Below are 25,752 nucleotides of genomic sequence, written 5' to 3'. Positions count from 1 at the left end.
CTAATGTCGCCACAGTCATTCCTGTTTTCATCAACTCACTCTTACCTGAGTTTAGAGTCAATCACCACAAAAAAACTGAAGTGGGTACGCCTCACAGCAGCTCATGTCATTGGCGACATAAGGCTGACATAGGCATTGAGCACCTGTGCTTTCTAAATGCCACAGGCTCCCAGGACTCTTCCAAAAAGTATTTTAAGAGGCTTGGTCCTAATCTACAAAAGACATGTTGCACTGGAACCTATTTAAACAGTACCTCAATGAATGCCTTGCTCTCCACAGGGATAACACTACACTGGGAACATAACATTCTTGGTGCTAGGCTATCAGGAATGATCAGGCTGAGTCCAAGCCAGCTGTCATTCAGATCAGATGGTAGAATCTACTGCTCAATAACTTCTGCCCACAAAAATAAATGCCCTTAAAATAAATAATCAAGCATCCATGCCCTTTTGCCTGAAGGGAATTTTTTTTTTGAGGGGAGAGGAGGCTCTTGTGCTATTTTAGATACCATACTGATAAGTACAGTATAAAAACCTTAGGTAGATGTAGATGGGTAAATTAGATCTAGAGGATTCTGCCTCTGTAACATTTCCAGGTTGACAACTGTATGAGAAAAGCAGTTTGACATCGGACAGGTCTGTGTGTGTACACGTAGCACAAGAAGCAAGATGTTGGTGTTGCCATTTCTCAAGAAGGGGTGAATAAGAGGATAGTCTGCAGTTGTGTAGGCGATGCAAATGTAGGAGTTTTGTGGTGTGAACACGAGGATGGTAAGTTCCAGGTGAGAGAATGGGAGTAAGTGCCTCACACTTTTGTGCGCAAGATGCAGAGTATAGGCATGATTATCTCATCATTTTGAGTGGCGGGTGGGCAATGGTATAGTGACACATAAATGGTTGTTTGTAGTATCTTAACTGTCTATTTTCCATACTTTCAGATGCTTGATTTTGTTGATTTTTTTCAGTTTATCATTGTCTTAGAATTTCCTGTCTTTATTTTGTTTTTGTTTTTTATTCTAATGGTCTAAATTTTTCTTTCCTTCCAGAACTCATAGGTGTTTACAATCTAAACTTCAGCTTAATTAATTCTTTTGGATGAGGATTTTGTTCGTTAAATAAATAATAATTTAAAAAAACCTGTGTTTTGCAAAAATTAGTCTCTGACCTCTTGAGTTACATTTTACAAGTGTAGCTATACCAAACTTCATATCCCTAATCAGCTCAACAACTGACTTCAGAAAGTCCAGCAATCGGTCGTAGACCTGGGGTCAAAGTGCATTCTCCCAATGAAATTCAGCAGCATCTGTGGAATTTAAGCTTCATTTTAGGATGGTTGGGGCAGCTTCTAGCCTTTATGGTCCTAAAGAAAACCTCCCAAACGTGAACAGAGTGCAAACATGTATAGTGCTGAGTGTGCTGCAGGAAGAAAGCCTGAAACAATAGCTATATGGGATGGGCAAACTCCCTACATTCAGCTCAATTTGTGGCATCTTAATGGAGCTTTCTCTGTGGTTTTTTAGGGTAATAGGAAGTGGTTGCGGTTCACACAAGATAGGAATACTACTAAGAAGGCCCTTAAAGAACTCTAAACAGCTTTGTGTACGCTCAGACCACAGCAAAACACACTATCATAAAAATGACAGAGCTGGCAAACGTTTCCCTGGTGGACACGAAAGTTTTCAAATGCCCTGTTTAATCAAATCAAATAAAGACAGAATGTACCATCAGGATCTCTACAGTAATATTCTAGATGTTCATTATTTCATCCACTTATAGATGCTTCACTCACATATCTAAACAACATACTTGGTGTTTACACTAAAAATACCTATAGTTTTATTTGGTGCTTAAGTATTTCAGCAAATACAACTAAAGTGAATGTGGACAATCAAAAAATTAGCCACTTGTTGCCATATTTACCCAGTGACAAACTTCAGGGGTCCTGCCTTGAACCTTGCATAATCATTTATACCAGTGCAAAATGGATGTAAAATGCTACCAAATCAGAATGGTAGCAATTCACTCTGACTTTGTACTCACTTTGCTTGGGTGTTAACGTACTATCCAAGGTGCACGGTAGAAGATAATCCAGCTCAAGGCCTCTATGGAGTATAAAATAGGGCTGACTGGAAAAACAAGGATTCTATATCACACACAATAAATAAGGCTTTGATATTTGCTCTTTTATTCCAGATCTGGCAGACTAGGGACTTGAACCAGAGTCTCCCACATCCATAGGCACACAGACATGGATGGGACTTCCTGAGTCATCGATTCCAGATCCCCAGCTATCATAAGCTACCTCATCATGTCATCCCAGTCATAAAATTTATCAAGCTCCATCTTAAAACAAGCTAGGTTGTTTGCCCCCACTAACCCTATTGGGAGGTAGTCTAGAACCTCACTCCTTTCATGGTTAGAAACCTTCTTCTATTTTCCAACCTAAAAGTTACTCATGGCAAATTTATATGAATTTGTCATTGTGCAAAAATTGTTCTTTAGATTGTCCTTTACCTCCCTCCCCAATATATTTATAGAGAGCAATAATATCCCCATCTCAGCCTTAGTTTTGCTAAAATAAACAAGCCAAGCTCTTTTAGTCTTCTCTTGTAAGACAGACTCCCCATTCTCCTGATCATCCTGGTACAGCTTTTTTCTGTACCTGTTCCCATTTGAATTCCTCTTTCTTGAACATGAGTGACCAGAACCATACACAGTATACCAGTGCCTTGTACAAAGATATTACTACTTTCTTCTCTCTCTCTGCTGCAAGTACCTCACCTCACACTTGCCTTTTTCACAGCTACATCAATTGGTGATTTAAGGTTGTTTTCTACAACTTGCTCTTCCTTAATGGCCTCACTACTTACCAAAACCAAGTCTGAAATAGTATTGCTATCACATTCCAGGTGAGTGTCCTAATGCTAACTAGCTACGGGCTATTCTACGGTGGATCTCTCTTTCTCCCTGCCTCCCCATGCCATACCTCCCAATCCTGAATCTGAACAACCTTCCTGATGAATTTTTTTTAAATTTTGGGCAGTACTGATAAGTTTCCATGAAAAGTTTCCGTTTCAATTAATCGGCATTTCCCAACAGAAACATATTTTACCAAAAAATTCCCAACCAGCTCCACCAACAATGGCAGAGATAACAGCAAGGAAAGGAATCCATATCCAATACTGTTAGTGTAATGTTGGCTCAATAGTAGCCCAACAGTTTTTCACAATCTTCAAATATAGTCTAGACTATGTGTGATTCTAATTATGTCTACACCTTCTGTAGAACACTTCTCTTCCACTCTAACTAATCTCGAAATTAAGTGATGCACTACAGTGCCTGAGAATTGTCTGAATGGAGTACTGTTGATATTTTTTTATAATAAAGAATGATCCAAGACACTTAGGGCTTATCTGTGCACAGAAGTTGTGCAAGTTTAATTGAAGTTCAAAATCTGATTTAGATAAATTAGTTAAAATACAAAACTCCGTGAACACCCTTTTGTTGGTTTAAAACTGGCTTTATAGAGTTTAACTTGTGCCTGTAAATTTACCACTGCAAGCTGAACTGATATAAGCCAAGCTTACACTGATCTAAGAGCTCCCACACAGAAAAAGTTATAGTGGTTTAAATCAAATTAGTATAAAAATCACACCTTTAGTTTAACTGATGCAACTTTGCATGTAGAGCACGCCTAACAAAACGACAGAAAATACAACTAACTACTTTGCAAGAAAAACAAGGATTTCAAATATTTTGGAGTAAAACTTTAGATCTCATTCAGTTCACTGTATTTCATAAAGATGGAGCTTACTGCAAAATTCCAGATATGCCATTTTCAAAAAATAGAAGAAGTGAGGTTCATAATGTCTGCAGACAATGTATAAAATAACTTCAAAATACCCAATTAAACAAAGAAACCAGCCCTTTTGGAAAAGTCCATTAAAAGTCAGTAAAGTACAAATTTTTACAAAAAACCTTAACTCATGAAGTCATTGTTACTCAAAAACAGTCTCATATGTCTGCCAAAATGACCCTTCTCTGATATACTGACCGGATTTGCGTATACAAAGAATACTGCCTCAAAAACAGCTCTCTTTTTACAGGTACTGAATGTTACTTGATAACGGAATTTACCCTGCAGGACATGAAGCAAAACAGAGGGAATTATAATATTTAGCTCGCATATAGCACTATTCATCCATAGATCTCAAAGCATTTTAGAAAAGACGTCAAATTTGACTCTCTCCATGTTAAAGGTAGAAAAACTGTAACAGCGTTATGAAACTAAAAGCGAGCAGAGAAGTGACTTGCTCAAGATCATATACAGTTGGTCAGTGGCAGAGCTGGGAATAAAACTCAGGTCTCCTGAATTATAGTTAAGTGCTCTATTTGCTAGATCATCCTGCTTTCATTGGCTCCAGGACTGTATATACATATGGTGAAAACCTGGCTCCATGGAAATCAATAGGAGCTTTGCCACTGACTTCAAAGAAGCAGAATTTCACTGATAGAATGTGCGATACTGTACTGATTAATGGCTCAGTAAAATTAGATATAATTGGCAGAAAATGTTCTGCTATGATCTTGCAGTGATAGATATCTTTCCATGCCCTATTTTTAATTAAGTGTTTAATGCATGTGGTAGAATAAAGTTATAAGGCATCATCTGGTAAGGCAGCTCATTCGATTTAGACCAATGTTTACATACACCTTTAGGGAAGCAAATAATTCTCACAAATTGTTCTTGTTTCCAGGCTTAATTTTTCTAAATGAAAAAAATGTTATGTCTATGCAACATTTATTCTCTCTCGGCAGATTAAAGAGAACATCGGAAGAATTTTTTTAAAGCACTAAAATGAGGGTGGGGGGGCAGGAATCTCTAACTGAGCATACAGAACCTCATGATATCATTGTTAGATAGTCACCTCTGACAATAGCAGCAATTTTAACTGGGATTTATAGTTTGCTGATACATGTGAAGGGGATGCCATTTGCAGATATTACACTGCTGACTAATTTCCCAAAGGAAATTGGAATGAGGTGGAAGCCTTGTTTCTTGAGGAATTTTAAGGTAGACTGGCCAAAGCACTCAAAAAATATGGATCTGGGCACAATCCTGAAATGGCAGAGTGATGGAGCGAAGGACCCATAGGTCTCTTTCACTTCTAACTTTTTAGATTTTATGGCAAATAAAGGGTAGACTTGCTCAGAGCTCAAATTAGAATGGGTCACAAAGGGTCACCAACCTTGTCCCTTTTTTCTTGAGACAGCCATGTTGTTCTTTACTTTTTTGTTTTCAAGTAAGCTTTGAACTCTCATGGCTATGAAGTGGAAGCTAGTGGGACATCTGAGCCCAATCAAGGGGTGATCCCACATAGCCCAGCAGGACAACCCTATTCATGCACCTTTTCCCTTTCCCAGGGCAGTGAGGGCCTAACCTGGTCAGGAGTATGAGCCTGAGGCCAGGTGGCTCTCTCTCTGACTCTAACAACTGCTGCTCCTCCTTCTGCTGAACCCCATCTGCAGACACAGGCAAACATTACTGTATCTTTTAAAGTTTTCAAACTTCTCTTTACAACCTAAGGCCTAGAACCATTTTTTTCCCCAAGTGAAAACTTAGATTTTGACATCATCACAAGGCTTGTGGGGCCAGTCCCTGAGGCACACCAAGATTTTTGGGTATGATTCAATCTGGCACTATCCAGGGGTGTATTTCAGTACCACTGAGAGGGAGCCAAGCCAAGGTACCTGTGATCATGTCTTGAAGTCCAACAAGTCTTAACTAGACTTCTGTTTGGTTTAGGTTTTTAATTTGTTAGAGATGGCTGGTCAGTGTGTGTGGGATGCAAGAACTGAATACAGATATAGCCCACTGGTCCATTGGTCTGTCTGTAAATGGCACTGCTAGCTAATGTGCTGGAGTCAGGGTTACATACCTGTGCCTCACAACTTGCTAAATGAAATACTAGAATAGATGGCATGTGAAAACCACTTTCTACACTCTGCAAATAGTATCACAGAAAGTTAATTAAAAAAACTGTTAAAGTGTTTGCTGGTGTCATCACTGATATTTTCATATTGACATTTCACCAAAGGGAAGAGTGAAGACCACAAACTTTCCTTCCATTGCAGTTGGGTTTCCATTACAATTCTCTTTAAACCTCCTGTGTTTCAATTAATTAAAAAATAGGATTTGGAAAGTCAAATGTACCAGTCAGACATTATTTAAAATCACTTTTAAAACTGCAAAAAATGTACTATTTTTATGAGACCTAATAGCTTGGTTTAGCCTTTAGAAACAATCTCTGGGATGAGTGATATTAAAAGTTCTGTGGAAGATTTTAGGGGAAAATTTTCAAAGGCTCAAATTAGCATTTGGTTCCTACTTCCCTCTTATTCTTCAAGCAAAGGAGAGCTTTCTTTCCTTCCAGAACCTTTTAAGTTTGCATTTTGGTCTCTTTAGAAGATCAGTAAAGACCCTAAATATAACCAGAGATATAGAACAAGAAAGCAACTATTCAGGGATGTCATTGAAGGAAACCATTGGTGAGGGTGAGTATGGAGCTCCACCCTGGATTTATCAATGACTGACTGATACAGGTGCAAGGTGCAGCTAATTAAGCCTTCCCTGCTGTAGGGAGACTGCTAACACAATCCCCATACTTGTTTCAGGAAAACAAAATGCTCCCCTCAACTGGTAGAATGACTGATGGCTACATAACAGGTATAGTCATTTCCATCCCAGAATTTCTTATAAAACAGCTTTTGGGGCAGGGGGAAAAGAAACAGAATTAGCAAGTTTTTAAAGTGTTGTTTAGTCAGGAAAGTAACTGTGTGAAAACAGCATCTTCTCATTCCCCACATCTGGTCACTATGCTGACAAAGAGAAGTTTTTTACTGTTGACAAAGCTAAGTTAGGTAGGGAAGAATGACCTAGGTTCCATCTCAATAAAAGTGTCATATTAAACCCAAGGGCAAAATCTTCATTTTTGGAGGAAAGCTGAGAGGTAGAGAGAACACTGGTTGGATTTTAGATCCCAGGCTGAGCCTGGCAGTCAGAAAAGTCTTCTCTCTTATTTGACTTGGAATTAATGTGAAAGAATATTATCTGGGGAGAATATAGATCCCCAAAATATCATTTTAAACAGACAACTGACTACAACTGCAACTTTAACTTATAATGATACTGAAATAAATGAAAGGTAGAGGAAAGAGTGCAGGAAGGAAGATGGCATTTAAAAAGGAAGTATCCCATTAGCAGCTACTGGACTTCAACAGTTAGAGGCTAAATTCTCCTTTAGCTCATCATTGCTTGAAAGGGAAATACCAATAAATAAATAAAATGAAGATATGAGTAGTCACATTTTACCACGGTAGCTCTAGCAGCCTGGAATAGGACACAGTCTTTCAATGGTTAGCTGTTTAAACGTAGCCAAGGTTGAGGAGTAACCAAAACGTATTATCTTCTGAAAGCTGTTTAACAGCCTGCACAAAACGAATTCATGTTTATAATCCAGCTCCTAGTAGATAGATGTTCACATCATAATTGGCACTAATTGGCCTTACTGCTGTCTTGACAGAAGAGCCAAAACAGACAACTACCTTGCTGCTCCCACCTCCAGGAGATAGCAAGAAAGAAAGGATCCTCCAGCTTTCCTCTTCCACAGGGAGAAGAAGAGAAAGCAAACAGAAAGAATAGCAAACAGCAACTACAGAGATAGGTGAAGCCACATGGGCCCATTCCCTATCCTGTACAGACTTTATTAACATGGCCATGCCTTCCTCCTCTCCCCAGCTTTAAACAGTGCCCATTTGGGAAAGGGTTTTTTGTTTGTTTTTCATCCTATCCTAACTGTCTCCCTTTTGTAGTCTCTTAACTCCTAAATGGCTATTTACTCTGTCATTCTGTTTCTGAAGAACTTCTGGGCCAGAAGGACTGATAACTAGGTAGTGTGGACCCAAAAGCGTGTACCCCAAAACAGTACAATCTACAGTGGTGACAAGGGCTAATTTCATACAGGTAGTGAGGTTGCAAGGTCATGAGATATTATTTCCCAATGGAAATGGCTCACTGATGGTGCAATGTGCAATATTCTCTAAAACTCTGTCATTGCTAAACCCTTGTCATGGCAATTAAATACATTTGTATCACTGCTGTGATGTCTTCCCTCAAAAATTCAGCTCTTCTCCTTTGTGATATATGTTGATCACTCCTACCTTGGATACCTGGCAATGTAATTATTTCCTGAAATGGTAGCAAGCAATCTCCAAATGACTCCATTAGCAGAGCAACTGAATCATCCATCAAATTCTGTTACCAAAATGAGAGCCCAGATCTTTCTTAACGTTGTATATATTTGCATTTACCACCAATTTATAAAATAGCAAAGGTTTCACTTACCTAATTGGATTACCTGTACCACCTTTTCCCAGACTCCATTTGGGAATGTTATGGAGCATAAATACAAGCCCGTGTCTGCTTCAGTGGTCTTCATGAAGTTTAGGGACTTGTCTCTTGAGGAAGCATTTATAAAGCGAACTCTGTCCTTATATTTGTCTTCAATATGCACACCGTACAATGGGTGGGAGACAGCAATGACTTCTTTGCCAGTTACAATACTCTTAACCCAGGACATCTGGGTTATGCCATCTGTCTTTGGATAGACGCATTCCAGATTCATATTATTGGTGAGTTTTACAGTTGCATCCACAAATCTTCCTTCCCCTGTGGCTGAAACACATACCCAGCGTTAGCGCTAACTATAGTTTCAAAGTTTAACACAACTAGCTAGCTAACATTCTAAGATCAAGCAAAATATTTTAGAGGTTGAAAAGCCTGGCAGCACAAGAACAAGCCCAGCAAAATCCTTATGGGTGTTATAACTTATAACAGTTAGTTTTTCTGAATGCTTTCAAAATTATTTAAGCCACACACAAATACTGATGAATTCTGATTATATCTGTCATGCAAGAAAAAAAGAACATATATTGCTAAAGAAAAAGAAAGCAATCTTACTTTCAGCTAACTGGAGAACAACAATAAGGCAGGCAAGATAGTCCATCTCTGAGAATGCTGGGGTAGATTTCTGTGTCATACAGCTTTATTCAGACTCCCTTCACAACATGCTATTTCCTAATCAACTGTTATCACTGAAGTCTTTACTTTTGAAATGAGACACCTGAAAGAAACAATGTGCTTTTACTTTCACATAAACAATAGCCCCATCTATAGGCAATCAGGTTCACAGTATAGTTCAGCTATTCACATCAGACTAAATGTCTATCAAAATTCACTGAAACAAAAATTTCCCAACCCCAAGAGAACTTGAGAAATATGGATGATGATGATGATGATGAGGTGATCTAGGGCACTTTCTCCCAACTTTTCCAGACTACTGTACCCCCAGGAGTCTGATTTTTTTGCGTACCCCCAAGTTTCATTTCACTTAAAAATTACTTGCTTACAAAACCAGATATAAAAATACAAAAGTTCCATAGCACACTATTACTGAAATATTGCTTACTTTCTCATGTTTACCATGTTATAAAATAAATCAATTAGAATACAAATATTGTACTTATATTCAGGGCGGGTTCCAAGCACCGTATGGGGAGACCTTGGCAAACCAGCAAAGTGCCTAAAACTACTATGGCTTATTGTTAAAAAGCAACCAAGTCAGCAAGCTATAAATTGGCCATTCGGCAATCTCAGCTTGACCAAGGCAGGAGGGGAGGAGGGGTTTAGGTGCCACGGAAAGGGCAACTTGACCCTGCATCCTTCCTGATAAGAATTGTGTTGAAGTTGCTGATACATGCATTTTAAAAGAGCAGGAATGTCTATTGGGGTTTCAGAGCTGCAGACTCTGGAAAAACCCACACCTGGTTAATCAATAATCAGAAGGAACCTCTTGCTTGAAACTGCTTACTTAACAAGGTTTCTTTAAGGCACATGTCATTCTATTACTAATGTATAAATAAGGGGAAAAGCTTGAGATAGTTGGACTCGTTTGGGGACTGTTTTAGACTCTCCCTCTGGATACATCTTGCAGTCCCCACTGGCAGACGGAAGATTTGGCCACCAGAAACCTGCCGCTGTGTCATTGGAAAGCCACACTCAGCTTTGGTAATTATCAAGGGTTGAGAGTGTTTTATTAATCTTGCTGCAGATGTGTGTAAGTGCTTGAGACTAGTAAAGTTTAGCTTTAAGTGAAAGCACTCTTGTGTTGTCCTGTTTGTACCAGCCATCTATCAGTTGGACAGCCGTGTCTCCCCTGATTTATTTCCTGACACCTCCTAGCACAGAGTAAAGTTACCAAGAGCTTTGGGTTGAAGAACCCTGGGTAACAGCACCAGTGCAGCAAGCAAGTGCTTGGGACGGCCAACAGAAAGGGGCAACACGTCTGGCTTTTTGGCGGCAGGTCCCTTAGTCCCTCTAGGAGGGAAGGACCTACCACCAAAGGATGAATCAAGGGTAGTAAAGCTGCCACCTAAGTGCCACTTATACGGCTTTTTTTTCCACTCTCTCCCACTTCCCCCCCCACCCCCACCCCGCTTGGGGTGGCATAAATGCTGGAGCTGGCCCTGCTTACATTTCAGTGTATAGTGTATAGAGCGGTATAAAGAAACATAAAGACTTCACTAGTGCTTTTTATGTAGTCTGTTGTAAAACTATGGAAATAACTAGATGAGTTGATGTACCACTTAGAAGACCTCTGTGTACTCCCTGGGGTTCACATACCCCTGGCTGAAAGCCACTGATAGAGGGATCCTTAGTTTTCATCTGTGCAGGCCAATAAAATTCCTATTGTATTCAAAGAAAACTAGTTGCATGGTTTCATTCTACAGTAGTTTAAACAGGAAAGCAATCCCCCAGACTACCGTCGAGCATAAGTAGTCCTGTGACTGTCACAGAACTGATCTTCTTGATAGGTCTTGAATCATAGTTGTTTCACTTGTTTCCTACTCAACACTATTTGGAAGACCAGTGAAAGGGCAACACCGGATTTGAAATTCCCATTATGTATCTCATTTAAGGACTGAGACTTGATTTTAGTACAATGGGCTATAAGTTAGCAAGTGGCTTCCTCACATTCAGATATCATAATGATGGGTGTGATATGAGAACCTATGTAGAATTGGGATCTGAGTTGGGACTTGTTCTATTGCCATTACAAATTTATCCTTCTTAGGCCAAAGTCTAATTTAGATCCAGCTTGCCACAGGGGACACAAAATGTTGACCATAACAGCAAAGAGGAGTGGCAAATGGGAGTTTCAGAGTGCATAGCTGCTGATCCTGTGCTTGGAGGTAGATGAACTTGGTGAGTAGTTATTTGCTTCTTGAAGTAAAGAGTGAAAATCATTTGCCAAGTAAACTCGTGACCAAGTGAACACGAACAGCAAACAGGAGCTTTTGTTCTAAGTATAACTCTATACTTAATGCTGTGATGTCCAGCAATAGAACCGTGATTGTGATGAACAATACATGTGCAATGTTTTGTTTCCTATTGGGAGCCACAAGGGATTTCCTCTGTATGAAGTACAAGTTGGAAACTGTGCTGGAAGAAAAGATTTGTAGTCTGGAAGGACAAGTATACACACCAGGGAAGTAGTATAAGGGCCCTACCATCAATCAAACCCTAACCCCGCCCCTAACCCCGCCCCTTGACCCCTCTAGTCCCTCCCACCTGTCACCGGAAGTCCCACCCTATGGGGGTATTACTTCCGGGGTCAAGATGGCCACATGACCGGAAGCAAAGTGGGTCATGTGACCCCTCTAAGAACTCCTCCCACCACCCTCTACCAATCAGGAGGGGTTTCCTCCAGAAAGGACCACCCCAAGAGGAGATTTGACCAATCAGGGCAACTTCCGGGGGCGGGTGACCTATCTAGAAGTGGGTCATGTGACCCCTCTAAGAACTCCTCCCACCACCCTCTACCAATCAGGAGGGGTTTCCTCCCGAACGGACCACCCCGAGAGGAGATTTGACCAATCAGGGTGACTTCCGGGGGTGGGTGACCCCGTCTAGAAGAGGGTCATGTGACCCCTCTAAGAACTCCTCCCACCACCCTCTACCAATCAGGACGGGTTTCCTCCCGAAAGGACCACCCCGAGAGGAGATTTTGACCAACCGGGGTGACCCCTCTAAGAACTCCTCCCAAGGCCCTCCACCAACCCGAGTGCAGCACCAATACCCCATAAGTACCAGCGCCGAACAGAGGAGGCCATTTTTCTTACCAAGGACACGTGTTTTAGAAAGCGTGGAAAGGCTGCTCAGAGGAAAACATGGACTCCTTTACCACCCCCGTTAGAACTTCAGACTTTGTTTTACCCCCGAGAGTCTTTGACCGTCCACGGAGAAAACGTTACATCAGTGACAGTTCTGAGGAGGAGGTTGTGACCACGGGGAGCCCTTTGGCCCAGCCGTTGTTGGATACGCCGGAATCCGACCCCGAAACTCTTGTGAGACATCCCAAAGAGCCTGATGGCCTCTCTTTGTCCAACCCCTCAGATCGCCACTTGGGAGAGTCACCGGTGGACAAGGCAAATGGAAAAGATGGCTCTCAGGTAAATGAACGATTAAGAAACGGCGGTGGGGGGGGTGATGAGACTAGGAACCGGGGGGTTGTGTAAATTTAAAAAAAAAACCCTAAGCTGAGGTACTTACACTGTTTCTTTTTTGAAAAAATCTTTTAGCAGCTCAATGATGCCTTTCTAGAGGACCCAGAGCCCCTGGACAGCATTGTATCAAGCAGCGAAGATGAACCGGGCCCACCATGTTTTTGCTCAACACCAGTACAAATTGTTGAAGAGGGCTCCGAGGATGATGGGTTTGAAGAGTTTAGGAGGAGGCTAGGCATAGAACTGTCCGAGCCAGTGCCACGTCGTGAGCGTAAAAAAGTTATGCGGATTATTGTACGTGTTGCTGTTTATGCTGTCCTTAAACACTGCCTTAGGGAAAAGCTTTTTGAAGATTGTGAGGGCTGTGTCATAGATGCGCCAGCCCAACGGCACCATGACTGTGTGACTTGGACTTCAGTGGATATAAACTGCAAGCTCCGGGCCCTGTGTGCTGAGCTGTGTTTGGAAAGCTTACTAAACACTGTTATTGCCATAGGTTATGCTATGCAATGTCTGTGCCTAACCCAAGAACATTTAGCACAAGGGGTGACTTTGATAAATGCTGTGCAATTCAGTGGAGACCCTGACCGTGTTTTAAAGAAAATGACCAAGCCGGAAGATGCCTGCTTACAACGTTATATTGACCGTCTAGTTCGCACAAGAAGTTACAGAACCCTGCTTAAGAAAAAGACTATTTGTAAGAAATCTAAAAGGATTAAGTTAGAGAATGGTGAGGGTGCAAACATGCGATATAAAACTTGGCAGCTGTAAATTAAAAAAAAAAGGGGGCGGGGGGCTTTTGTGACTAACTGTGTTTTGTTAGAAGGCTTTTGGCCCTTAAGTTTTAATGAAGCATCTTTGTTTGTTTTTAAGGAGTTGTATGTCTTTTTAAAATAAATAAATAGTTTTTGTGAGAATTAGTTTTTGTGTGTGTGTGTGTGTGTGTGTGTGTAAAAGACATTCATTTGTAGCAAAAAGCTGAAATGCATGTTGTGGGAGGGAAAAAATCCTAAAAACCAAACAAACAGGATAGTTCAGACATGTTTGAGTATAATACAGTTGTTATGGAGAGCTGCTTTTACCAGCAGGACCAAATATTGTTTTTTTTTCATCCCATGTCCCTAAGTGGCTCTCTCAGGGATTGAACTCCCAACCTTGGGTTTACCAAACAATTACTTAAGCCACTGAGCTATCCTGCTTGTTGAAATAAATAGGTTTAAGCACACACCCGACCCTCACTGAATAGCCAGAATGTTTGCAATTACTTACCTTTGTTCCTATAGGGTTACAATTGATTGGTGAGTTGGATGGTGAGTTCTGATTAATATGAAATGCTATTGGACAGTTTAAATGTAACCCCCTGGGGTAAAGGTGAAGCACTATTGGGCAGTTTAAAAGACCCAGGAGTTGGTGGAATGCTATTGGACAGTTTAAATGTAACCCCCTGGGGTAAAGGTGGAGCACTATTGGGCAGTTTAAAGGACCCAGGAGTTGGTGGAATGCTATGAGTCATTCTTGCTAGAAAAACACCCCACCCCCCCAAACTTTAAGCATGAAAGAAACAACCAACCCCAAGACATTAACTGATATTGCAAAAGGGGACCCTGCACTTGGAAATGGGGTACTGTTTAATACTGTAAGAAAGCCACAAATGTATTTTAACTTACAGGGGTGGAGGAAGCCCTATTGTGTATATAGCATGGTTCCCACAACAGAGATACAAAAGGGTGTTCTGCAGAATCTATTATTTGAGAGCTGTGGTGATTAAATTAACCTGTTAGCAACTATGTTGAAACAATGGGGCTAAGAGGGTATAAAAACCTTAGGTATGCTGCAGTCTGTCCTTTTAACAGAAAATCTTTTTACATAACTGCTGCACTGCAAAAAGAGGTAAGCTTGCTGTCTCTAACTCTGAAACTACTGCCACTTTTTGCCCATGCTGTCTTCAGTAAATAATGGTGCCTATGCTTATTGCAGTGTGATCTGTTTTAGCATGGAACCAGTAACTTCAAACTGCATTTTACCACCAGGCCAAGGTAAAAACCATTTTAACTATAGTTAGCTTAATACTGTTAATTTTAAAAAAGTATAGGGATTTGGTGGTAATGCTAACGTGTTTGCTTGTTTTTAACCTGAAGGCCCACACACACATGGGGGGGAACAGAACAATCATGTTCCAGCAACACTTTATCCCATAGTGAAAGGTAACTTTTTTTTTTACACAACTGGTTTTTAAAATGCATGTGGGGTTTTTGAAAAGTGTGTGGCTGCAAGCTTGATTTGGGATTGGGAGGGGGGGGATTTGTGAAGGCATAGGTTTTTTAAAAAAAGTATTTGGTTTGTTTTAAACAGGTTTTTTTGTTACTGTACATAATGGTGTGTGTTTAAAAATGGCCTTTGAGGGGGAAAGGCCCAAACACATGGGCTTTTAAATGCAGAGGGGTGGGGGGCTGCAACTGGTTTTTTAAATGCATGTGGGCTTTTGAAAAGTGTGTGGCTGCAAGCTTGATTTGGGATGGGGGGGGTGGATTTGTGAAGGCATAGGTTTTTTACATAAGTATTTGGTTTGTTTTAAACAGGTTTTTTGTTACTGTACATAATGTGGTGTGTGTTTAAAAATGGGCTTTGAGGGGGAAAGGCCCAAACACATGGGCTTTTAAATGCAGGGGGGGGGGGCAGGCTGCAACTGGTTTTTAAAATGCATGTGGGCTTTTGAAAAGTGTGTGGCTGCAAGCTTGATTTGGGATGGGGGGGGGGGGGGATTTGTGAAGGCATAGGTTTTTTAAAAAAAGTATTTGGTTTGTTTTAACCAGGTTTTTTTGTTACTGTACATAATGGTGTGTGTTTAAAAATGGGCTTTGAGGGGGAAAGGCCCAAACACATGGGCTTTTAAATGCAGGGGGGGGGGGCAGGCTGCAACTGGTTTTTAAAATGCATGTGGGCTTTTGAAAAGTGTGTGGCTGCAAGCTTGATTTGGGATGGGGGGGGGATTTGTGAAGGCATAGGTTTTTTAAAAAAAGTATTTGGTTTGTTTTAACCAGGTTTTTTTGTTACTGTACATAATGGTGTGTGTTTAAAAATGGGCTTTGAGGGGAAAAGGCCCAAACACATGGGCTTTTAAATGCAGAGGGGTGGGGGGGGCTGCAACTGGTTTTTAAAATGCATGTGGGTTTTTGAGAAATGTGTGTGGCTGCAAGCTTGATTTGGGATGGGGGGGGAGGGAGGCAAGGGGGATTTGTGAAGGCATAGGTTTTTTTAAAAAGTATTTGGTTTGTTTTAAACAGGTTTTTTTGTTACTGTACATAATGTGGTGTGTGTTTAAAAATGGGCTTTGAGGGGGAAAGGCCCAAACACATGGGCTTTTAAATGCAGGGGGAGGGGGGGGGCTGCAACTGGTTTTTAAAATGCATGTGGGCTTTTGAAAAGTGTGTGTGGCTGCAAGCATGATTTGGTGTGTGTGTGTGTGTTATAAAGCTGGGATGGGGGGGGGAGGCAAGGGGGATATGTGAAGGCATAGGTTTTTTTAAAAAAGTATTTGGTTTGTTTTAAACAGGTTTTTTTGTTACTGTACATAATGTGGTGTGTGTTTAAAAATGGGCTTTGAGGGGGAAAGGCCCAAACACATGGGCTTTTAAATGCAGGGGGAGGGGGGGGGCTGCAACTGGTTTTTAAAATGCATGTGGGTTTTTGAAAAGTGTGTGTGGCTGCAAGCATGATTTGGTTTGTGTGTGTTATAAAGCTGGGATGGGGGGGGGGAGGCAAGGGGGATTTGTGAAGGCATAGGTTTTTTTTAAAAGTATTTGGTTTTTACTGTGCATAATGGATTTTTAAAAAGCAGTTTTTGGTTTTTATTTTGCGAAATAAGATGTTTATTGTAGGGCCAGAAATGGATTATTTTGTTGTAAAGCTATGATTTTTTAAATAGAAAAACACCCTGCTGAATGAATATATATAATTTAAGTTTTACAAGATGGCTTTATGTGTTTGCTCCACAGTACTGTCAAAACATGACCAGAGGGAAAACAAACTCAAAAGAAAAAGAGAGGAGAAAGCTGAAAAGGAAAATTTACCAGCATCAGTGACTGATGGACAGATGAAGCCCAGTAAATATATTTTGCTTATTGGTTTAGTTGTTCTATGAGGTTTTGTATTTTAAGTAAATACACAGGTGTGGGTGAGAGAGAGATGGTAAAATTCAGTTTTTGTAAACTGTTGTTATGGTTTCTTTCCCCTCATAGGCATGGGCAACCTTTCTGAAAATGCTGTAGTCAGCGCTACAAGCACACCTCCTCCAGAAGAACTACCAAAGAACCAAAAATCTGCTTTGAGACCTTTAACAACGCAAAACAGCACTGAAGTGCAGATGAAGCATCCGGGCAGCCCAGACCTCATATACGTGAAACCCAAGGACAAAATAAAAGACTCTGGTAAAAAGCAACCACACAAACACAACTCCTGTAGCTCAGCGGCTACAGCCACACCAAGCCCTGAGAAAACTGTGAGTGAAAATGCCCACGTTCACAAACCCAGAGCACGCACTCTAGGGGTTCTGAAGGTGCGCAAACCTGGAGCATGTGGTGTATGGGCTCCGTATAAAAAACCACGGTCTAGAAGCTTCTGCGATGCCAAGGTGTTGCAACCACACACACACAATTCCAGTTCCTCAGTGGCCACCGCCACAGCAAGCCCTGAGAAAACTGTGAAAGAAAATGCCCACGTTCACAAACCCGGAGCATGCACTCTAGGGGTTGTGAATAAAACACCGAGCACTGACAAAACATTCTCCCAAAACCATAAGCTCGCCACAGCTCCCCCAAGTTCTAGTGTTTGGGAAGAGTTTGATGCTTCCATCAGAAAAGTGATGGATGCTGTATCCTCGGGGAGTCTAAAAGAACGGCCTTCTAGAAAGACTTGGGAAAAATATGATGCTTTGTTCAGAGCAATGTTAAAAGACAAGAGGGCTGAAAAGGGTGTCTCTGAGCAGGCATGACTAGTCGTGGAAAGGGGCCTGGGTAAAAGGGGCACCCTCCAGAGTACACATCAGCTTATGTGTAAACAAAAGGGGGGACAGCGCTTGAGGGATAAACGAATGGCTGCCAAAAAGTTTCAGGCCAGGGTGGCTGTAAAAATCTTAAAAAGGGCTAAAGAGGTAATGAGGAAAAAAAAACAAAGAGAGATGCCTCCTACTGGAGGCTCTCAGACTGGCTTCTCTGAAAATGGGGAGATGGAATCAGACTCTGGTTTAGCAAATTCCCCAGAGGGCTCTCTAGACAGGCCCCATTCTACTTCCAATGACCCTCATGGAGGCTTCTCAGAGTTTGACTCCCAAATAGCATCTGATGTAGAAGATCCCGCTAATGATCCCATAGAGGAACCCCCAAGTAACCCCGAAAATGCAGAGGTGTATATGGAAAGAGTGAGAAGTTGGCAACGTGAATTACCTAGATTTGGGGGGTCGGTATATTGTGAGGAATTTCGTTTTGTCAATCTTGAGCAAGTAAATTCAGCTCAGCGGGTTGTTGAAGCCATACACCAGGGAATACAGTTGGTACTCGATGATGTTAATGGTAGGGTAGGCCCTGATGATTACGTTCAGTTACGTTTAGAGAGCCGTAATTTAGCTAACCCTTTGTTTTCAGTCAGAAGAACTAGGGATGAGCTATCTGCTGAGGATTTCTTAAATCAGACCTCAAAGCTGCTACAGAGCAATAGAGAGTTGCATCTCGATGGGACATTGCGCCTTGTTGTGACAGTTGTAAAAAACAGGGGTGGGGGTGCTCGTAGAGTTTTAAATTCTATCCTTAGTAGTCAAATTATTCATAAAAAAAGACAGTGTTTGGTAGACCTGACTTACACCGGTACCAATCTGTGTTTTGCGGGTGGCCTTTTGGCCGTCATGTCCGATCGTAAACCTACGGACACGGAATTGTTAGCGGAGGCGAGAAAGTTGCATGAGAAACTGGGGTGGTCAGATCAAAAAAAGATTCTGGTCAGTGACGTAGCAAAGTTTGAACAGCATTTAGGAGTGAACATACACGTGGTGCTGTATACGGAAAAAGGTGGCTGGGGCTTTTTTAAAACAGGAGGCCTCACGTACCCCAAGACTTATTTCATCCTGTTGCACGATGAGCATTACTATGGAGTTCTGGATGTGAAAAAGTTGTTTGGAGCGAAAAATTATTGTGAGTTTTGCCACACGGTGTACAGCCATGACCACTCTTGTAGGTATCGTTGCCGCCTCTGCTTGAGTGTAACGTGCTCAGACAGCGTGGGCGTGCAGCTGCGGTGTCCTAGCTGTAGACTGTATTGTCGATCCAAAGAATGTTTAGACAGACATGTCGACTGTGCATCAAAAAACCAAGTTGAATGCCTGTCTAAAACTTTGTGTGATAAGTGTCAGTCTTACGTGAACAAGCGGCATAAGTGTAAAGGGAGGCGATGTAAGCAGTGTCAGGGTTTGATTGTTGGTGATGTAGACAGTCACTTTTGTTTTATGGATAGCCTTAGAAAGCCTGAATCCTCAGAAAAGTATATTTTTTATGATTTTGAATGCATGCAGGAGACTGGGTTGCACACTCCCAATTACATTTTTGCTATGTCCTTAAATCCAGAAAAATCCTGGGAATTTAAGGGCGATGAGTGTCTGTCTGTCTTTGTTAAGACCTTTATCGGCAAAGAGTTTCGCGACTATACGTTCCTAGCGCACAATTCCAAAGGTTATGATGCGTACTTCATCGTTAGGCAGTTACTGAAGGAAAAGATGTGCATAGAACTGATCACTCAGGGTAGTAAACTAATGTGTGTGGAAGTGAAGGCCCTGGGGATTCGTTTTATAGACTCTTTAAACTTCTTGCCCATGAAGCTTAGCAAGCTACCGCAGGCATTGGGATTTGAAGGGTGCAAAGGTTATTTTCCACATTTTTTTAACACTGTAAAAAATCAAAATTATGTGGGACCTATGCCCAGTGTGGCACACTATGGTGTAGAAAGCATGATGCCCAGGGAGAAAACAGAGTTTCTCGACTGGTATCAGGACCACAGTTCTGAGGTGTTTGACTTGCAGAAAGAGCTCGCGTATTACTGTCAGCAGGATCTCAAAATTTTGAGACAGGCTTGTACTCTATACAGAAAAGAGATTATGAAAATGACGGAGAAGGGAGATGTAGTAGAGAAAGAACCTGGTAAATTCACCGAAGTAAAACTGTGCATAGATCCATTCCAGTACATAACACTGGCATCTGTTTGCATGGCTATGTACAGGTTTATGTTTTTGGAGCCTAACACAGTAGCTCTTCTGCCTCCAGACAACTATCACAGGCAGAAAAAAAGATATTCAACTCCATCTATTCAGTGGCTGTTGTATATCTCTTACAAAGAAAATATACAAATACGGCATGCTTTACAGGGTGGGGAACTACAGGTAGGACCCTACTTTTTAGACGGTTATGCCGATGTTGATGGGGTACGCACAGCCTTTGAGTTTAATGGATGTTTTTTCCACGGCTGTGTCACCTGTTATTGTGAAAAAGCACAAAATCCTATGACGGGGACATCTTTTGGGTTTCTTTATTACAAGACGCAGCTCAAGGCTGACTATCTGAAACGACTTGGTTTTGTAGTGAGGACTCTTTGGGAGCACGAGTGGGAGGTGATGAAAGAAACAGACAGGGAGTTGGCAGACTTTTTAAACCGAGCCCAGTTACCCCAGCCTCTTGTGCCTAGAGATGCTCTTTTTGGGGGGAGAACAAACGCTATCCGCCTGTATTACAAGCCTAACCCCGGGGAAGAAATCCACTATTATGATTTTACCAGCCTGTACCCTTTCGTAAACAAAACCAAAGAATACCCTATCGGACACCCCGATATACTTTATGACAAATTTGGACCCCTGGCAAATTATTTTGGAATTGCAAAAGTTAAAGTTTACCCCCCACGAGGTCTCTTTTTTCCATTGTTACCCGTCAGAGTGGGTGGCAAGCTTATGTTCCCGCTATGCCAAACCTGTGCGGAAACCGAGCAGCGGGAGATATGCACCCATACTGACGAGGAGCGGGCCATCCTGGGGACTTGGTGCACGGTGGAATTGAACGCGGCTATAGCGAAGGGGTACGTGGTGGCTGAAATCTATGAAATCTGGCATTTTAATGAAAAATCTAATAAACTCTTTTCAGAGTACATAAAATTACACCTCCGCCAGAAACAAGAGGCTTCAGGGTATCCCAGTTGGTGCACCAACGAGGAAAAACAAAATAAGTACATTAGCGATTTCTACCAGAAAGAAGGCGTTCGTTTACGCCAACATGAGATCAGATCAAACCCTGCTAAACGCCAAATCGCTAAACTGTTTTTAAATTCTCTGTGGGGTAAATTCGGCCAAAGAACCAACCTACCCAACACCAGCATCGTGAGAGACCCTGACGAACTCTTGCAGTACCTATTTTCCCCCAATTACAAGGTTTCATCCTGCGAGTTTATCGATGATGAAACAGCGTGCGTGTCTTGGAAGCACGCAAAAGAACGGTACTCTGTCTCTGGCAATACCAATGTTGTCATAGCCTGTTTCACCACCGCTTATGCCCGCTTAGAATTATACAGTCTGCTAGACGGTTTGCAAGAGCGGTGCCTGTACCACGACACTGACTCGGTGATATTTGTGAAAAGGGAGGGTGCCTGGAATCCCCCTCTGGGGGATTATTTAGGGGAGCTCACAAGTGAGCTCCCGCCAGATCAACACATCACCGAGTTTGTGTCGGCAGGCCCAAAAACGTATGGGTATAAGTTGTCTGGAGGAAAGGCCTGTATAAAAGTCAAAGGTATTACCCTAAACGTAGCAAACTGTGAAAAAATCAACTTTGAAAGTTTAAAAGATCTAGTCCTGGACTACTGCACGGGCCTGCGAGATAACGAAAACACCTCAAAAAAGATAGAGGTGCAGCAGCCCTCTATCGTAAGAAACAAAAACCAGTGGCAAATAGAAACAAAAACCCTTAAAAAAACACAAAAAGTGGTTTATAACAAGAGAGTCCTAGGAAAAGGTTTTAAAACCCTGCCCTACGGCTTTTGAAAAAAAATGGATACGAGGTGGAAACACCCCTTTTCCGCAATTCTTGCGGGGCCTAGCAACTGCGGAAAAAGTTACTTTATAAAAAATGTGTTGAATAATGCCAAACAAACACTATCTGTTATGCCTGAGAATATCGTGTGGTGTTATAGTTGTTGGCAACCTCTGTATAAAGAACTGCTCTGTAAATATCCCTTTATCAATTTTATGGAGGGGTTGCCTGATGCTTTGGATGATGACAGTTTGTTTCCTACTAATAAAGTAAATATGGTTATCATAGACGATCTGATGAACTCTGCTTGTGAAAGCAATGAAATCGAGAAAGCTTTTACCAAGTACGTGCATCACAGAAACCTGAGCATTATGTATATAGTTCAGAACGTATTTTGTCAGGGAAAAAAGAGTCGCACAATTAACCTAAACACAAAGTACATGGTTCTGTTCAAAAACCCCAGGGATAAATTACAAATCGCTACGCTCGCTCGGCAAATGTACCCTGGCAAAGCTCAATTCTTTCTAGAAGCTTTTGAGGATGCTACCAAAAGACCTTATGGCTACCTGGTGGTGGATTTAAATGCTTCCACACCGGAAGCTTATAGACTAAGAACCGGTCTTTTCCCTCCAGACTGGCCAGTGGTTTATACTTTAAAAAAAACAGCTGGATATAAAAAGAAATGACTTATCGGCAGGTCCCTTTTTAACAGCTGGGACTGCTGACTGAAAACATGTCTAGCTGCGTGAAGAGAAACCTGGGCCTTTTAAAATTACTTAGCAAATCGTCCCCGCAGCAAAGGAAGGCTATTCTGTGTTCGGCCTCTGACGATCTAGTAGTGGCCATCTCAGAAATAGCGCTCAATACCTTAAAAGGAAACATACCTTTAACACAAAATCAAGTGCGTGTGTTGAAAAAGAAACGCACGCTTATAAAAACTTTGTGTAATAAGAGCGTTTCACTTAAAAGAAAAAAGCATCTGGTAAAGCAGTCTGGGGGGTTTATTGGGCCTCTGTTAAGTTTTGCTATCCCTCTGATAACAGGGCTTTTAACTAATCGATAATGGAGTATGCAGAAAAAATGTACCTGGTGCCCAGCCACCAGTTGGAGCAATTAAGGGCTCCCCCTCCAGCAGAGGAAAATATCAGAACAACAGCAACTCGCTTACTGGACGCTGAAATGAAGTCTGTTCTTCAAAGAACTGACCTGGCCGAATACGAAAAGGCTAAACTTTACAGCGCCGTGCTTCAAAGGTACCTAACGTACGTGAGGCAAAGTGATGCGGATAAAGGGAAAATAAGTCTGTTTCTACCGGAACAGGAACAAAGCGTAACTGCCAAACCCCCAGAAACACCAAAGAACTCAGACTCTATTGCTCAGGAGGTGCTGGATAATGTGAATAAGCGTTATAAAAAAAATGCAATAGTATTGCTAAATAAACTGGGGCAGGATAAAAATCTCTCTTCATGGAATGATAAAGGGTCTTTTGTGTACAAAGGCTCTGTGGTTAATGGTTCTAACATGCTTGACTTAGTCAGGGCTGTCACCCAAACTCGCTCTGTACCTAGCAAACGTGTACCTAAAGGATGGGATGTGTTTATGAATGCCATGGCGGAACTGAACGTACCATCTTCTGTCATGGGCAATGCAGCCAACAGAGACCTTTTGGAACGCCTCAAGGCCTCGACTGCTGACACCGGGGTGGATCAGGAATCCGTGACCCCTTTTTTGCCCTATAAAAAAAAAAAAAGATTGGCTAAAAGAGCCCAATGGCTCAGTGTGTAACGTTTTTCACATTCTAAAAATTTTAAAACTTGTAATGTTTTGCTTTAAATAAAACATTTCTAGATTTTTTTTAAAAAAATCTGTGTAATTTTTTCAATTGGTCATTTAAAAAAACAGACAAACATCAATTTCTTTAAACCCCTAACCTGGGGTGCTTTATTGGGTAACATGGCTATAAAAATCATTACAAGATACACATGTCTGGGCTTGTTGAAACATGTTTTGAGCAAGGCTAGGCATGCCCAAAAATTTAAATTTATTTTTTACAAAATTTATCACCATCCGGTCATTTTGCACTAAGTCGTCAGAATACAATTTTAAAATCCGGTCAAAAGATAAACCCTTGCTACGATGATGTAAAAAAAACACGCAGTGATAGCCACAGGCGACGGAGCGGGGGTCTTGTAATTGTCTATTGTGAAACACCATGTCTGTGGCATTTTTGTTTAAAAATTTCATAATGCTTTTAGGAAACAACACGCTGTTCGGGGGTTGCCCATATGAGTCAAAAAACTCTCCACGGTTATGCTCCGCCAGATACAGGGCGAGCCAGTGTTCACCCGGTTGGTTGTGTGGATGCGTGTTCACCACCAAACCTACGGGCCTCTGAGACAGCTTGCTTCCAGGGAGCCAATCACAAGGGAACACATCTAAAAAATTCTTTTTTGTGTAAGGATCCGTTGATAAGACACGTGAGAGCTGCACGGTGTCCATGTTCACATGTAGTCAAACAGAACGTTTCTTCTCTGATTTATTTCTATGACATTGTCAAAAACTCCATACACAATCATATTGACGGTAACCGTTAAAGCCTTTCCAAACCGTATTTCTGCTCTCAGGTTCCCAGTTTTAATCAGGGAATAGTGATCTGCGCATTCCTGGTCGGGAGACAGGTCAAAGGCAAACAAGGTGTAACCCTGTGCAAACTCCTCACGGTCGATTAACAGAGAACGATCTTTCATGTGTTTACCAGCTGTCTGTACCAGATTGATGTATTCTCTCACGCAGCGTCCTGCCTCGAAGTCCGGTTGCAGAGGCTTGGTCGGTACCTGTTCACCATCCACATACAGGGCCACAAAATTAATATCGTAATGTTTAAAATGAAAGGGATTTTTAGTGTAACTGCCGCTAAAGGCATCGTTATCCACAAATCCTAGGACAAGCATTTTGGGTAACTGTCCCAAGAACAGGTTTTCCTGGTTACTGACCCTGCTGCCTGCAGGGATGCTAAACACTTTCATTCCCACACGGTCCACGGGGTATTTAGCATTAGCGGCAAGCAGGGCCTCTGCATGCCCCAAACGGACACCCGGGGCCACCCGTACTTTCTTCACAAAAAGGGACGCTGATACAATGCGCAGTTTAAAGCCTTCAGCCGCACTGCCCATTAAACAGAAGGCGTCTTTACTGCGTGTCAGTTTAATTTTCACATCCACTCCGTTTAACAAAAGTTTTTCTTGAAAAAACAGGTCACTGTGTAGATGGCCCAGCAGCTCTACCGTTCTGCTCTGGGCTGTCAGCTTTGCACGCTTCACAAACCCTAGATTCTCTCCATCCAACTCTGTTTTTTCATGTTGTCCAGCAGTGTCTTTGTAAAACAGGCCGGCAGAAAATTGCGTGGCGAGGGTGTCATCGCTGTAATTGAGCACTGATTCTATAAAGGCCCTGTAAGGGTAACAGTTGTTGCTTTGGCTTACAAGGCGGTCTCCCAGCGTAACATCCAACTGACTGAAAATAGAGGCCACGGGGTAATTCACCAGGCCCACTTCAGCGTCCGCAGCAAGTTCAGTTCCGTCTCCTTTTACAATCTTGCAACACAGGTAAAGCAGCGTGTTGTTTAAATCCATATAATCTATGCCATTCCCTGCTATAAAAAAGTCAATGGGGGCAGACTCCGTAACGGCCGATAGAGGTGGCACCTCGATGTAAATGCTTTTCTCGATGCTGGTCTGCGTAGGGGCTATTTGAAACAAGTCTAGTTCGGATTTGGTGCACTCTTCAGACCCGCAGTGAACAAAAGCCATATTGATTAAAATATGTCTCTTTTACCAAGCAGAGCGCGTCTCCTCTTTTGCCCAGGCTGCTTCTTGGACTTTCGTTTATGGCCGGCTCTGCATGTCAAAGCCCTTCTTTTAAAAGGTTTTGGGGGACCTGTGCGTCGCGGGTATGACGTATTTCTCTTTCTTTTCTTCCTCCTTTTAATGTACATCAGCCCCGATCCTTCCTGTGAAGCTGTATTCCCCACCTTCTCCAGAACAGCACGGGAGACATGACCTACCACATCTTTAGCA

General features: G+C 41.9%; 3 protein-coding genes across 5 annotated transcripts in view; 1 reads left to right on the top strand and 2 right to left on the bottom strand.

Annotated features, from left to right (window-relative positions):
• The window catches only part of CD226 (CD226 molecule), a 42,579-nt gene extending 33,427 nt beyond the window's left edge, over positions 1 to 9,152 (bottom strand). For both annotated transcript variants that reach the window (XM_050938845.1, XM_050938846.1), the window contains exons 1-2: positions 9,019 to 9,152; positions 8,404 to 8,733 (exon numbers count right to left, since the gene is read on the bottom strand). In XM_050938845.1, the coding sequence (XP_050794802.1) occupies positions 8,404 to 8,733; positions 9,019 to 9,097 (409 nt within the window). In that variant the 5' untranslated portion in view covers positions 9,098 to 9,152. The remainder of the gene's footprint in view (positions 1 to 8,403; positions 8,734 to 9,018) is intronic.
• A 3,030-nt stretch (positions 9,153 to 12,182) lies between these two features.
• On the top strand, positions 12,183 to 13,399 carry LOC127044248 (uncharacterized). 2 transcript variants are annotated; one of them, XM_050938850.1, is made up of 2 exons: positions 12,183 to 12,569; positions 12,702 to 13,399. In XM_050938850.1, exons 1-2 carry the CDS (start codon positions 12,288 to 12,290, stop codon positions 13,392 to 13,394), a joined length of 975 nt encoding a protein of 324 aa, XP_050794807.1. In that variant the 5' UTR covers positions 12,183 to 12,287; the 3' UTR covers positions 13,395 to 13,399. The 2 variants fall into 2 exon arrangements, with proteins under 2 accessions (XP_050794807.1, XP_050794806.1); XM_050938849.1 differs by having other exon boundaries at positions 12,699 to 13,399.
• Positions 13,400 to 24,177: 10,778 nt separating this feature from the next.
• On the bottom strand, positions 24,178 to 25,485 carry LOC127044701 (uncharacterized protein F54H12.2-like). Its single transcript, XM_050939772.1, has 2 exons — positions 24,670 to 25,485; positions 24,178 to 24,510 (listed from the first exon to the last, which is right to left on the bottom strand). Exons 1-2 carry the CDS (start codon positions 25,483 to 25,485, stop codon positions 24,178 to 24,180), a joined length of 1,149 nt encoding a protein of 382 aa, XP_050795729.1.
• Between the last annotated feature and the right edge of the window lie 267 nt (positions 25,486 to 25,752).

The sequence above is a fragment of the Gopherus flavomarginatus genome, chromosome 2 (genome assembly GCF_025201925.1).
Source record: "Gopherus flavomarginatus isolate rGopFla2 chromosome 2, rGopFla2.mat.asm, whole genome shotgun sequence".
Lineage (NCBI taxonomy): Eukaryota > Metazoa > Chordata > Testudines > Testudinidae > Gopherus > Gopherus flavomarginatus.
The sequence above is the reverse complement of the archived record's forward strand: the minus strand, read 5'-3'. Positions and strand labels throughout refer to the sequence as shown.

Coding starts and splice junctions, on each gene's coding strand:
- LOC127044701 (XM_050939772.1), bottom strand. CDS start 25,485: ATGGCTTTTGTTCACTGCGGGTCTGAAGAGTGCACCAAATCCGAACTA. Junction 24,511..24,669: donor GCATCCCTGCAGGCAGCAGG/GTCAGTAACCAG, acceptor GATGGTGAACAG/GTACCGACCAAGCCTCTGCA.
- LOC127044248 (XM_050938849.1), top strand. CDS start 12,288: ATGGACTCCTTTACCACCCCCGTTAGAACTTCAGACTTTGTTTTACCC. Junction 12,570..12,698: donor ATGGAAAAGATGGCTCTCAG/GTAAATGAACGA, acceptor AAAATCTTTTAG/CAGCTCAATGATGCCTTTCT.